General features: G+C 29.9%; 2 protein-coding genes across 2 annotated transcripts; both read left to right on the top strand.

The window, feature by feature from the left end:
• The first annotated feature begins 3,140 nt into the window (after positions 1–3,140).
• Positions 3,141–6,937, top strand: LOC131670378 (kinesin-related protein 10-like). Its single transcript, XM_058945929.1, has 4 exons — positions 3,141–3,209; positions 3,266–3,606; positions 3,676–4,160; positions 4,275–6,937. Exons 1-4 carry the CDS (start codon positions 3,141–3,143, stop codon positions 6,935–6,937), a joined length of 3,558 nt encoding a protein of 1,185 aa, XP_058801912.1.
• Positions 6,938–7,435: 498 nt separating this feature from the next.
• LOC131670377 (uncharacterized) lies at positions 7,436–15,729 on the top strand. The gene is made up of 20 exons (XM_058945928.1): positions 7,436–7,570; positions 7,951–8,120; positions 8,216–8,366; positions 8,435–8,498; positions 8,570–8,664; positions 8,733–8,963; positions 9,039–9,210; positions 10,034–10,152; positions 10,292–10,708; positions 10,810–11,241; positions 12,289–12,402; positions 12,498–12,667; positions 12,751–12,901; positions 13,018–13,081; positions 13,158–13,252; positions 13,322–13,552; positions 13,624–13,795; positions 13,862–13,980; positions 14,261–14,674; positions 14,746–15,729. Exons 1-20 carry the CDS (start codon positions 7,499–7,501, stop codon positions 15,163–15,165), a joined length of 3,873 nt encoding a protein of 1,290 aa, XP_058801911.1. The 5' UTR covers positions 7,436–7,498; the 3' UTR covers positions 15,166–15,729.
• The last annotated feature ends 303 nt before the right edge of the window (positions 15,730–16,032 follow it).

Here is a 16,032-nt window from a genome sequence, read left to right as displayed (position 1 = left end):
ATTCCTTGTACATATACCGCTAATAATACAATTCTCTTGCCAATCACGTTCGCGCTTTACTATGGCGAGTCACCCGACCGCGCGGATACATGCCAGTTTACAGGCCACTTATGATGCATTGTGAAAAAAAGCTTAACGGCTTCCTATTATTTTATGCTCGCTCTAACGTATGCTTTACTCAAAACCGTTTCGACAACGAGATCCTGACCGTTTTCACTTTTCTTACGTTTCTATTTCAACATTTACAGTACGTCTTTCAGAACATTTTCAGATTCATTTGTTAGTTGAAAAACATTCAATTAGTTTTAAAAACGTTATATGTAATTCAGCATTCAGATTTTGTGTCCTCTTGACAATACATCAATAATGTAATTCAACTGACCTTGTAATGAATCCATACATAATGAATATATGGCGATAGATATTCATATGTTATTTATTCAGATTACTGTATCGATTACAACGTGAATCACACCTATATATTAGGATTTTGTCAACATGAATGAAAATAAAACATGTTTTATCGCTCAGCACAAATGATCTAAAGTAATAATTATTAATAACAAAATCAGCTATTAGCGGAAATGGTTTATTTGTATAATTTATTGGATATTCAAATTGTGATAGTGAACGTTTCTTTGAACTTAAACAAAGCATCGACGTATAGCTGCGTGGAAAATTTACTTCTGACGCGAAATAGTAGACAAGAGTCAGAGAAAAAATGAACATTGAACATCGTTATCGCAAGGGAAGAAGCGGAAAATGAGATTCATCGAATACATCACAGATTAAACTTGCTTACGTGACGATAGCGGACAAACTCTTCAGCGGCTAATTTATTTTTAATTTCAATAATTTTTATTGACTTAAAAAAATTGTTAATCTCACATTATAATACTTAATTTTTAATATTACCAGTTATATTCCAGTCGTCATAATGTTTGCTTATGAGAGAGTACAGGGAGCTGTTACTGTTGATTCTCGATGACACTAATATACGTTTTTTATTCATACTTATGCGTACATACATCCGTGTTATTATTATTATTATTACTTCAAGAAATACATTCACGTTGAACGCTGCAGAGGTACACTAGGTAGTACCTACATTAGTATTATAATTAATCCCCTATAGTCACGTAGACTTACCTGCTCTACCACTTTTGGAATGGTAAGAGAGGAGAAGTTTTTTACACGCATCATGACTGGACCGACAATCTAAAGTGAAATCTAAACCATAGAAATCGGTAACAAACATTTCTAAAAATATTCATATGCCCAGGGCCCGAACCCACGATCTCTTTTACAGAAGCCTAAGCTCTTACCCGGTGAACCGCGTGTATATATATACTTGACATAAGTAAGTTGAATGAACAATGTTGCTATTTTGATAACTTATCTCTTTCTAAAACTTCTAATATAAGTACTGGCATTGTAACAAAATTATTGGTTGACATATAAATATAAATAATTGTTTCCTTAATTTTTGCCAGGTTCATTAAGATTAGCTATCTCTAAACTTGGAATTATAAAAAAAAATTTATTTAAAAAATATTTTTACCTTGAAGGAAACCTTCAAGAAATTTAACGATTTTATTAGCCTGAACTAACTTGGTGTAAATATGACTTATTTAAAATACATTATCTATTTAGAATCTTATTAAAAATTTTGGACTCAACATATTATTTAACGAAATGCATATTGAGTTCCCGAATTGATGGATTCAAGCTTGAAACATTGATTTCTCATTGCTCAAATGATATTAAAAATAGTTTACCTTGTTAAAAATAGAAAGAAATTTGTCAAAAATAGTTATAGCAATTTTTGTTTAAAAATTAAATAAACAACAATAAGTACAATAAAAGCTTTTTGAAGCATTTTGCCTTTCAATCTTTACGTTTCTTTCTACCAAGGTAGGGATAATATTGAAACAATAGATTTATTCAAAGTTGAATGAAACAAAACTTAAATAAAATAAAGATTTTTAGAATCTATATCAAATATTATTTTTTTTACGTTTAAATCTGACTGAAATTCATTTTAAAAAATTATTGCAAGAGAAATAGAAGTTCACGGAAACAGAACACGATATGATTTAAAATTACGTGCGAATGACGTTAAACGAAACATCGACTTAAGATCTAAGGATAGTACGATTTGGCAATAACTCAACCATATCAGGTTGGATCTGATAAGATGACGAAATATAATGAATAGCTATGATTCGATCTTTTTAGCTACAGCGATGTCAGTCCTTTCAGTGAATGTATGAACTTAATTTTTTACACGTTTAATCAATAACAATAAATTATTTTACGAATAAATCACGAGTGAATTTTGATATTTCGTATTATTATATTAGAACAGAAAATATGAAACTCTTCATATTCGAAACAATTCGAACATGGATTATAATAATTAGTAATTATTCGATCATTAGTAATCATACGATCATTGCTACAATGTCTTGCTAAAAATAATTTCTTGAAACGGATTCTTTATTTACATGACTCACAATCAAAACAATTGTAAATTTTGCGAGAAGCTTTCGAATTCAAAATGCGCACATGAATTTTTGATAAGAAGTTCATGACATGCAATGATATAAAAAAGGTAGCACCATCTGCATGATGGTTTATTGTATTATATTCTTTGATTTGACAATACGCAAAGTATATTTTGACGAAAATGAAAGGTAAGACTAAGTTCTTTGTCGTTTAAAATTATAAAAAGTATTTTCATCAATATTTTTTTATCTATGCAGTGGTACTTCAGATTTTCATTTTGAAATATCTATTTTTTGTTACTTTGGTATCATCGGGATCAAAGACCAAACAATTTTCAGACTTTTTTTCTAAGGAAAAAAATGAAGATTACGGTATCAAAGAAAAAACGAACAGTCATGAAAATTTCGAATTTTATCGACGTTTTATGCATGAACATACATTGAAAGAAAAGAATCGAAGAGGAGATTATATCACATATTATTTTCAAAAACCAAGCAAAGTCGATGAATTACATCAAGAAGAAGATTCATCAGAAGATGATTCAAATGACTTATCTGAATGGTCTGTTGATAGTATTAAATTGTTAAAAAATGAAATTAGTTATGAAAAGAAACATTCAAAAGAAAATAAACATGGAAAAACATCTAAAAATACAAGAAACCGTGAAAACAAGAAAAATAAACATACCATCTCTGACTCTAGTGAATCTAATGACGAAAGTGATTTCCATTCGCATGAAAAAAATTTTAATATAAAGAAAAAATACATCAATTCAAATAAACACGGTAAAGAAAGCTTTGATAAGAGGGAGAATTTAGAAACAGTTGAAGATGGTTCAAAAGAACATTCATCAGAGGAAATATTTCAGAGTCTTAGACATAATCAAACTCAAAATTTTACAACCATGCTGAGTAAAAAAGATAATTCTAAAATTAAATCATTACTGAAAAATTTAAGTAAATCCTCTTGTCATAAAAAATTATTAAATAGTAAAGATGAAAATAAAATCGATCTAAATTCAATGCAGCAAGAAACAGTCATTAAAAATTGGCAGAAACTGAAAAATATAATCAAATCAATACTGATTGATAACTATAAGTATACAGAAAAAATTATATTTTCAGAAATTATGAATAATAAACAAATCAACCGCCAACAAATTTCTAGATTAGAGGTGAATCTTCTTCAAAAGTATTATTTATTGAAAAAAGATCTCTCTCAGACTATAAATGTTGCAAAACAGGAGTTCCGAATTTTTATTTCAAAACAAGATCTTAGCAAAAAGAAAATCTATGATGTTGAACGTTTATATATTAATCAGTTTAAAGATCAAATTATTGAAAAAGTATTTGCATTCAAACAAAGTATTCGATCTGAAATAGATAAATTTCAATTAGAATTAAAATCTGCCACAAATCATACTAAAAATCACCATGAAAAATCAACTGCAATTTTAAAAGAAATTAGTACTCTCAGGCCGTTTGATTCAGTTTTTGAAAATGAAACGATCATTGATCATGAAGTCAACGTGTCACCATCAGTGAAAATAATATCTGCTGATCATATTGCTTCTTCAGAAATACTAAATGGTTCTTTAACTGGAACTAATGAATATATAAACCATTTTGATAATTTGACAGATTTCAATTCAGGTAATTAAAAATTCTTCTCACCCTTCTCATAAATGATACGTTTTTGATTATTACAAAAAAATTAATGTACCTCATATCTTTCATTCAATAAAATGAAATATCTGCTTTTTTCAGTGCTTTACAAAAACTCTAATAGAATAACTATTGAACATGATTCCAAATCATCAAAAAACACAAAGTTAAATAGTGAGCTCGATGGAAACATGCATAAAGTAAATAAGTTTATGGATTCTTTAGCAGGTGGTAAAACTCCATCTCTTAAGATCGATATTTTTCCTAAATTAAATACTGCATCAAAGATAAATAGTCCTGCTATTTCTGCTTATGATCAACTTCCTGAATTCTCATCAAAAAATATTTTGATTCCATCTCGTGTTAGTACTATATCAAAAAATGAACAACCAGAATTAACACAACCATCATTTTCAATTGTCGATAACAGCGTACTAGTACAATCAAATTCTCAAGATCCTACAGTATTCTATTCGCACGTAACTCAACATCCACTTAAAAATATTAGGATCGAATTGCAAAAGAATGAAACATCAAAACCTGGTTCAAAGGCAGAAATTGAAAATGGTATAGCTTTGTTGAATGGTAAGACTGTACGTCAAAATAATGATACATTATTGATGGGCAATAAAAATCTGCAGCAAAGAAATTTAACAGTGACTCATACAGATAAAGTCGCAGTGACAGCAAAAAATGAAATTGATACCAATTTACGTAATAATGCAACAAAGTCAATATCATCTGCAGTAAGTGATAATGCAGGCTCCTCCGGTTCGTTAACTCATGTTCGCAACACGTTTCAGATAAAAAATATGACTACTGATAAAAATATAACGATTGATGCAGAAAATTCTGCTAATTTTGATAAATTTAGTCAAATAGATCATCCAGAAACTTCGATAGTAAATAACGGCAAATTAATCAAACCAATCAACGATAGTCATAGGACAGAAAACTCTCTATTGGTCGATCAACAGAACAGTACAGAAATACCTAATAATAATATTATTGCAAAAAATGAAGTTAATGATCTTGATCAACATAATATAATAGATATTGGTATTCCTAATTCAATCCAAGAAAGCCATGACGTCACACTTATCAATAGTCAAATTAACGACACAAAATTTACTCAAAATCCAAGGGAAGCCAATTTGATTTCAACAGAATCTAGCATAACGACTAAACAGGAACTGAATAGAGTAATTGATAATGTTAGCGATATTTATGATTCTGAAAAACATAAGTCAACTTTAAATGTCACAAATGTTTATGCAAATTCTGGTGCGAATTCACGTACCAATAATTCTTCAATAGCATCGAAAAATTTAAACGAAACTGTCCAAACTACAATTGCATATAATACAGAAATTCCTAGTTATTTTAATCAAGCATACACAATGCCAACGCTTTTTACTGAAAATGTAGATGAACATAAAACTGTAAAACCGATCGATGGCAACATAGAAAACATCACTGTTCAGAATAATTACCTGATTCCGTACGACGTTAATACAGAAAAAATTCAAAGTACAAGTGATTTTAATAAAATACTTGAAAAATCTGACGTTAATAAAACAAATGCCATTGGTCTTGTAAATTCAATTGATAATAATGTACGTATGGAAAATTCTCACTTACTACTTAGAGCGGAAACTACATCTGGATTGCAGAATGATGAAAAAAATATCACCACATCTGAAAAACAAGATGTTAATGATATTGCATCTGAATTTATTACGACTTCTTATCTTTACGAATCAACTACACCGTTCAATAACAATGATGAAGTAAAATTTTCCCGTAATAGAACTACATACAATGGCAAAATAGAAAATATCCCATTCAATTATTCAGATAGTAATCAAAACGTTAATTTCACAGACATGTCTGTGAGTCAAACAATTCCAATTAAAAATATTACAAGAAAATCAAGTAACTTAAATTTCAACGATAGTACGGCTGGAAATATCGATCAATTGATTAAAAATCAATCTAAAAAAATTACGCAAATAAATCCGTCTACAAATAATAATAGTTACAACGAGGTAACTACTCCATATAGTTCTCCAATTATAGGAGAAGATTTTATGGACCAAATTGTAATAAATGATACAATAAAAGTGTTACCTAATAAGACATCCGCAATTGATTCAACTAGCTACGCCAATGGTGAAATTACAACCAATTTAACAAAAAATTTAGATAATAGTTATCTTTCCGTTGCAACAACTAGTAGTTTAAATATTAGCTCTGACAAAGATTTTGGCACAGAATTAAAAGTAGAAAAGACAGTGAACGATAATAAAATAACTAGTTCAACTGTTTCAACACTTACAGTAGATTCACAAATATTACATTCAAACTTGAATGAAACGATTCCACGTAAAATCAGAAATGGAAAGAATACAACCAATACTATCAGTGAAGAAAAAAATATTAGCACAACACTTATACCAGATAACAAAATTAATTCAACCGTGTGCACGGATGTGAAAGGCGCTGTTGTAGACTGTGAATCCTTGATCCTACCAACATCAGGAAGTAGTACAAAAACAAACGTTAACATTGAAAATAAAAAACCTACAATGAATTTATGGCCTGGAGTTCCGCATGCATGTCTTTCACTATTCTTAGCATCAGATGGGAATGTGTTGAAAGAAATTCCTTCAACAGTTAATATAGCAGATGCTCAAACTCGGAATTTGTGTTTGTCTATAGCTAAAACTGTAATTCAATTGAATTCCCTATCTAGCATGAAGTGAAAGTTTTAGATTCAAATTTAGTTAAGAAATGATGTCTAAAACGATAAATATATGAATACTTATACAAATCAATCATTGTTATAGTAAAAAGAATTGGATATACAGTAATCGAAATTGGATAATTTTTGCTATATTTTATGAAACAATTCAATAAATACTGTAAATTTAATAAATGTAATAATGACAGCAACTTACTGTAATCAATCAATTCAATCTTTTATCGCTTATTCAATTAGATTTTTTTAGAATATCGTCTTGAAAGAAATAACATTTTATACCAATAATTTTATAATTAATTTTAATTTTAACGTAAACATTTTCAATGAGAAAATCGTAATTTTAAAGTAAAGCTTGAAGGAAAAGAAATAAATTTTGTTCGTGACTGTAGAAGGACGTTGTGTAAATAAGAAGCAGCACAACTTGAGATAAATGTTATCAAACTTATTCCTTGTCTGTTGTGGCCAGAGGTCTGAGTTGGTTAAGAATGAATGAAAAACTCGTGCTTCAGTCGCTGTTAGTTTGCTGTATAGTGTAGAAACCAGTATAGCTCAGTGCATTAAAATGCTGTACGCTACAATTATTTTTCTCGTTACAATTACATCTAGTTACGCGAAGAACTCTACTGAAAATAGTGTAAGACTTATTAAATATGTTCGAACAAATCATTTTCAAATTTAAAATGTTAAAGTTTCAAATAAGTTTATATTACGCGTAAAGCTGGTCGATACGTTTTGAATATCGAAATTTTTACGAACATGAATAAGTGTTAGTGTTCCGTTAATTATAATCTAAACAGAAAACCGTTCGTAAATGGCCGTAATAATCACTATTTCAAACTACATAAAACAATATGAATTACTGATCGAAGTAAATCTTATTTTTTTTAATATATAGTTTTCTAAAATTGTACTTGTCTTATGTAGACTGATTATAATCAACGAGTATGTTTAAAACAATAACAAATATTAAAATATATCGAATACGATACCATCAATTGTATTTACTTTAAATAGGTCGCTGCTCGAATGAGCTTTGCTATTGATTATGAAAATAATCAATTTTTACTTGACGGAAGACCATTTCGGTATGTTAGCGGTAGCTTTCACTATTTTCGCACGCCCAGAGAGTATTGGAGAGATCGATTGAGAAAAATGAGAGCAGCCGGTTTGAATGCTATTTCAACGCAAGTATACTAAGCTACCTAATTATATTCACTTAAGATATACCATTTCGGAATGAACATAAATATGATATTGTTCAAACTTTTCATTTCAACAGATATGTAGAATGGAGTTTTCATCAACCTGAGCCAAACAAATGGATTTGGAACGGGGATGCAGATCTTGTAGAATTCATTAAACAAGCGCAAGATGAAGATTTGTTAGTTTTATTAAGACCAGGACCTTATATTTGTGCTGAAAGAGACTTTGTGAATCCTCATCTTCTTATATACTCATTAATCATCATATTAATAACATTTTAAAATGTTATTTTTAGGGCGGCTTCCCATATTGGCTACTCACTCTTGTACCAGATATAAAACTACGTACTAATGATTTACGTAAAGTTCAAGCAGTATGATTGACTAACATTCTTACTAAATAAACAGTAAATAAATTTTCATTTTTTTAGGTTATTTACAATATGCCGAAGAATACTTGAATCAAGTTCTGACTAGAGTAACGCCGCTATTGAGAGGTAACGGCGGACCTATCATCATGGTTCAGGTATTATTTTTGTAAATTTATACAACATTGTAAATAAAACTATTATTTCAATTATTTTCTTCAATAAGGTGGAAAATGAATATGGAAGTTTTGATGCATGCGATAAACATTACACGAAACGATTGAGAGACATAATAAAAAACCACGTTCAGGATAACGCAGTTCTCTATACAACTGACGGTGCATACCGCCAAGCATTACGTTGTGGGCCCATACCAGGAGTTTACGCAACAGTCGACTTTGGTACGGCAACTAATATTACTCAAAATTTCAAATATATGCGGGAAATTGAACCGAAGGTAAGGTAAAATGTTTTAATAGAAGGAAAACACGAGCATTCGTGAACAGAAGTTATTGAAAGTATGATTTCTAAGGGACCATTAGTAAATTCAGAATTTTATCCTGGATGGCTGTCACATTGGGAAGAACCCTTTCAAAGGGTGGAAACTAAAAGGATAACCAAAATGTTAGACGATATGTTATCACTTGGAGCATCGGTCAATTTCTACATGTTCTACGGAGGAACAAATTTTGCTTTCACTGCGGGTAAGTGTTTCAAGAATGAAAAAATATATTTTATCAATTAATGTATTATTAGTTTCGTCAACCACGTTTTGCGCGTTCATTTAATGCTTATAAAATTAATGTGCAATGTTTGATGCTTGAATTAAATCAACATTGTCATAAAAAAATCTATGTCTGAAAAATATACGATAATTCTAAGATTTTAAATGTCTAATTTCCGCCGGTATTAATTAGTAAATAGCTATTTGATGATGTTAATGTTCAACTTTAGCAACCATTGCAAATATTTTATTAATTTGACACTTGTCTACATTGTTGATGACATTTATTTGAATTTTAACTTCATAACAAAGATATTCAATAAATTTAAAAATCTAAAATGCCTAGAATTTTCACTTATCACTAATTTGCTGAACATATGAGCTGCAGAACTAAATTACACCATGTGCCCAATACACGTGCATACGCATATTAGTTGGTTGTCACATAACAATAACCCACGCAATACATTAAGCTAATCAGCTCACAAAGCAAAAAATTTTACTTATCAGGACATTAATTTTTTAAGAAAAGAAAAATGAATTTGTATTATTCTTGACTAATCAGTGAATCAATACTTCACTTTTAACCCGTGATTCGAATTGGTATAAGTAAACATTTTTTTTTAAATATCTTCGGAAATTTAACAATCGCAGTATTACAAAATAATCATTAAATATCTCGTTGTATGAAAATTACATAATTTTTATTTTTGTATAGGTATGATGATTGTATTTTTTACTTCACGAAATATTATGAATATTACTATTACTAATAAAATTAAATAGACCATTGTAATTTATAGGCTCTAACATATTCAAAAATTATACTCCGGATTTAACATCTTACGATTACGATGCTCCCCTTACTGAAGCTGGAGATCCTACTTCCAAATATTTTGAAATCAGAAAAACTATTTCAAAGGTATTGCATAAGACAAAACTTAAACCCATACTAATAGAAACTCGTTAACATAATATTTGACTCAAATAAGTATGATATATTATAAAAGTTAAAAGATATAAAGATAGATTTTTAAAAGTATATGATTTATAAATTACAGTATCTTCCATTACCTAACATACCGATACCACCAGTATCTTTAAAAGGCGAGTATGGGATTGTAAAAATGAGACCAGTTTTGCGATTGTTTGATCCTGAAGCACGTAGCTTATTTGGTACTGAAGTGGTATATTCAAAGGAACCGCTTACGTTTGAGGCCCTTAACATTCCAAATTGGCTTGTTTTGTACGAGGCCAATTTACCATCATTCGATATCTCAAATAATAATGCTATATTAAAGGCTAGTCCAAAAGACAGAGCATTAATTTATTTTGATGGTGAATTTGCCGGCACTTTCAGCCGAACTCACAATGTAAAAAGTCGACTTTTGGGACCAACAAATGCTAAAAGCCTTCAAATATTAGTGGAAAACCAAGGACGTGTCAATTTTGGTAATGTAGACGTTGAAGATTTCAAGGTATTTATTGTTTTACATGCTATATACGTATGAAAACAAAGCATTTTAGTACAGCTGTCAGTTTTTTTTAGTTTGAAATTCAAATTTATATTTATTTATAGGGAATTTTTAATGTTACACTGAACGATGTCACAATTTCACCATGGAATATTACTGGCTTCAGATTTGATACCATTTTTGAATCGATTTTAACTGCAATAAAATCACCGACGGCTGAAATGGAAACATTAGTTAGCGGACCGCAAATATTAATTGGGCATTTCGATGTAATCGGAGTTCCCCGAGATACTTACTTAAATACAGCTGAATGGGGAAAAGGAGCAGCCTTTGTTAACGATCGTAATCTTGGTAGATATTGGCCTCTTGTAGGACCTCAAATGACTTTGTACGTTCCTGCTGCATATTTAAAGGAAGGAAAGAACACCTTAGTTTTGGTTGAGTTGGAATATGTTCCTGTAAATCGCAAAATCAATTTTCAAACAGTTCCAGTATTAGATTATACTAACAACGCAACCAAAGTTGAAAACGTGTCAACTTGATAAAGAGAACTAGAATAATCTTTTTTAACAAAAAAACATTTTAATATCAATTGCATTTTAATTCTAATTTTAATATATAATTTCGCATGCTGGAACTAATTATTATTTGTATGATCTAATATAATGCTTTTTATTGTATGTATAACTTGTTAATTATACGTAAAAATATTTTTTTCTTACATAATAAATGTAAGTTTCTATTGTGAAACTTAAAACTCTATATCTTAATTAACAATCTACAGCTTAAATTATCAGTGTTATAAGTCATTTTATAGCATATGTGCTTTCTTTTTCTACATTAATTTATTCAGATGGTAAATTTACCGGTACTGTGTTTGCAATTGACCTTTTTCATAAAAATTAAGCATCTATATGTTTTACATTTAATAAAATTGTGTAGAATCGGCATCTGTATGAAACGAACCCTACCCAAGTAATCAAATCACTTTTTAAATTATTAATAAGTTATGGTATGTATGAATTTTTGTTATTTTATTAATTTTTTAATTTTAATTATATAGTTTTTCTAATATACATGTTTATTTGCAATAAAATAAGTAGAGTATTCAATGCTTCAATTGAGAAGTTAAAAACACTCAAGATGTTTGATTACACAACCCAATTTCAATCAATCAACAAATTTATCAAATACTTGATGATATCTGTCAATTTATTCAATACAGATTTATGAAGACATTTCTGTTGTTGGGGTATATATAACGATACAGTTGAATAACAGATTCTCAGATTGCTGAGATCTGCGGCTTACTTATACATTCTCTTGTCGGGCATCAAAGCAAACAGATGTTTACTCGCTCGATCATATGGTACGTGTTTGCCAAAAATTGAACTTGATAAAATAAATATTATTAGATTTACAAGGGTACTCTTGAAAAACAGATTTTTGAATTGTTGAAATCTGCAGCTGAATTATACGTTTTCCAATCAAATATCCAAACGAGCAGATGTGAGTTTGCTTACTCAGCCGATACATATTCACGAGGAATATTTAGTGAATTTAACGTAATATACTTTTAGTGAAAAATGAATATCACAAATAAGACATCCACTGCAAATATGGGATATTTTTGGATAGTATTTTGCTTGTTTAGTTTATTGGGATCAAATAGTTCTGCATATTCTTCTGAAAATAATGTAAGTGAAAACTAATACTAATAAACCATGATTAGATCATATTTTTCTGTATTGAAATAAATATTTTATAAAATCTACTATATATATTTATTTAGAATATGGAAAGTTATAGTTTTGAAATCGATTATGAAAATGATCAATTTTTACTTGATGGAAAACCATTTCGCTATGTATCAGGAAGTTTTCATTACTTCAGAGCTCCTAGACAAAATTGGAGAAATATTCTCAGAAAAATGAGGGCTGCTGGATTAAATGCAGTTTCAACGTAAGTTCAAATACATATAATGACGATAAAGTTAGAGTATGATGATTAATATATTATGTTTGGATAATTACAATTTTCATCAGTTATGTCGAATGGAGTATGCATGAACCTGAATTTAATAAGTGGGTTTGGGATGGCGACGCAGATATTATTGAGTTTATCAATATAGCGCAAGAAGAAGATTTACTGGTTATTTTACGTCCTGGTCCTTACATTTGTGCCGAAAGAGATTTTGTAAGTCTTTTCACAGCTATTGATTTATTTTTTTTAATGCTGATGAAATAATTAAGTTTTTTACATTTTATAAACTATCGATTACCAACTCAAATATTTACATTTTATATTGACAGGGAGGTTTTCCATATTGGTTATTGAATCGGGTACCTGATATCAGATTGAGAACCAGAGATGAAAGTAATAATAGAATATTTATGGAAGTTTTATGGTTATTAAAACAGTACATATTTCAAATTAATTATTATTTTTGTAGGGTACATTTATTATGCAGAGAGATTCTTGAACCAAATATTGGGACGAACGAAACATTTACTAAGAGGAAATGGCGGCCCAATTATTATGGTTCAGGTAAGCGTCATTCAAGAAAATATTGCATAGAGTCTACTAAATTAACAGAATTCAAACTTTTTCTAACAGGTGGAAAACGAGTATGGAAGTTTTTATTCTTGCGATGATGTGTACAAAGCAAAACTATACGACATTTTTCATCGTCACGTCAAAGATAAAGCAGTTTTATTCACTACCGATGGACCAAATAGTAGAATGATGCAGTGCGGAGGCGTTCCTGAAACTTATGGAACAGTAGATTTTGGAAGTGGTGCGAATGTGAAGCTTCAGTTTAAACTTATGAGAAAACATACGCCCAAGGTATGCATTTAGAACCGCAATGTACTATAAGAAGCATATTTTTCAAATTCATTAATACATGCTGATTATAGGGACCTTATGTAAATTCCGAATACTATCCCGGGTGGCTTACACACTGGGGTGAGAATTTTCAAAGAGTCGGCACTGAAGGAGTAGCTCAAACTTTAGATGAAATGTTAGCATACAATGCCTCTGTAAACTTTTATATGTTTTATGGTGGTACTAACTTTGGATTCACGTCTGGTAATTGTATATTACTCAAAATTTAAATAATATGTTCGCAGATCTGAATATTTAATTTCTGTGTAGGTGCAAACATAAATGAAAATTATTGGCCTCAAATAACCTCTTATGATTATGATGCACCCCTTACTGAAGCTGGAGATCCAACACCGAAGTATTTCCAATTAAGAAAAGTGATATCAAAGGTAGGATTATTTGTAATAATATTTATTATTTAAATTTTTTGTAGAATATATTAAATTAAATTTATATTTTTAAGATCTAATAAAAATGTCGTTTTAATCGATTACAATGTATTACATGATAAAATAATTATCAGCTACTCAAGGTAAAATTATCATTAAGATTTTTACAATGAAAAAAGTCGAATATTGTTTTTCCATGATAAGTCACTGATCATTATTGACTTTTTAGATGTCTGTATTAATATATTGATATGTGATAATAGAAAACATAATATTTCAGTATTTGCCTCTGCCTAATTTGGAAATTCCGACTGTTGCATCAAAGGGAAATTATGGAGCTGTAAATATGAAACCAATGCTTGATCTATTTACTAAAGAAGGTAGAGAAATTTTTGGAACACCTCGATCAACATTTGTCGAACCACCGACATTTGAAAGCTTAGGTTTGCCAAATTGGTTGGTTCTCTACGAAGCTAATTTACCATTATTCGATGACGACGAAAACAACGTCGTACTTGAGGCATTAGTCAAAGACAGAGCTTTGGTTTACATCGATCACGAAAATACAGGTGTCATGAATCGAATGGATAAAAGTTACACTCTTCCGTTAGCATTTACAGGAAGAAAATTGCAAATCCTTGTCGAGAATTTAGGTCGCGTAAACTATGGCGATATTGACACTGAAGATTTCAAGGCATGTACAATTCTCTATGAAATTCGAGTGGAAAAGTTGAAATTGTTCATAATTAGCAAAACATTTTACAGGGTATTTTTGATGTAAGCGCTAATAATATCACAATCACATCGTGGGACGTGACTGGTTTCAAATTAAACTCTGTAACAGACAACTTCTTCAGCCAAAAAAAGACAGCAGGCCAAATAGGAAAACTTTCTCAAGGTCCACAATTTCTCGTAGGATATTTTGACATCAGTGGCAAGCCTCTGGATACTTACTTAAACACTGAAGGATGGGGCAAAGGAGTGATTTACATTAACGGTCACAATCTTGGCAGATACTGGACTATCGGACCGCAAATAACCTTATACGTGCCAGCAGCATTTCTGAAGTCTGGAAAAAATAACCTAGTCGTACTGGAACTCGAGAAAGTTCCTGAAGGTAGAAAAATCGAGTTTCAAATTACGCCTTTCTTAGATTACTCTTCCGACTACCTCGATTTTATATAGTGATATTTTAATCGGTCACGATATGATTGATTATTTGCGGAATATAAATCTGTCTTTATGCTCAGTGATTGATCCACAGTGTGATTAGAGTACAATTTGTGTATGCGTGTGTTGTTGTAGCTGGTGGTACATTTGCAGAGCATTTATTTTTATAATATAATTTCTTAAACTACAATATATCTTCTGTTTTATTTACAAAATAAAAATCTGATTTACCGTAATTTTATATTTTATACGATTTTTTCCTTTATATACATACTTTTTATAAAGGTTCCGGTGAGGGGAAGCGGATATCATGCGCAAGAATGTTAGCTGTAGTAACTAAAACACTAGCTTTTGAAAAACGTGCGTTAAAAACATTTTTAATATCTTTTGTAAATACTCTCACAATACACAACGTAACAATTTTTCTTTGAATAAAATAAAACCTTGACTCACGTTATTAGTTCGAGTTTTGAGGTACTACTTTTTATGATAAAATGAATTGAATTATATGTATACATTGGTAATCTGTCTGTTTGCACACGAAGAACGTTTTAAATGCTACTACAAAAAATTAATAATACTTTTATGTTTATTTCGTTCTCCTTCTCAAAAACTTTCATCAATAGTTCGATTAACATTGATTTCGATCTATTTACATAATTTTTCATTGATTCTTTTTAAATTACAATTAAACCTGTACATAGACGACGAATAGAAAAAGTAAAGATGTTTTACAAAGAGAATACTTTTATTGCAATTGGAAAAATGTATCGACAAAACCTGAAGTTTATGCAATTCAAAATTCATATTACGCTGTTATTCCAAATGTGTGTATCCCCTACACAATATAACGATAAGCTCACATGATAACCTTATTTACAA

The sequence above is a fragment of the Phymastichus coffea genome, unplaced genomic scaffold, assembly GCF_024137745.1.
Source record: "Phymastichus coffea isolate CEN01 unplaced genomic scaffold, Cenicafe_Pcof_1.1 PCOF00109, whole genome shotgun sequence".
In the NCBI taxonomy this organism is placed as follows: Eukaryota; Metazoa; Arthropoda; class Insecta; order Hymenoptera; family Eulophidae; genus Phymastichus; species Phymastichus coffea.
The sequence above is the reverse complement of the archived record's forward strand: the minus strand, read 5'-3'. Positions and strand labels throughout refer to the sequence as shown.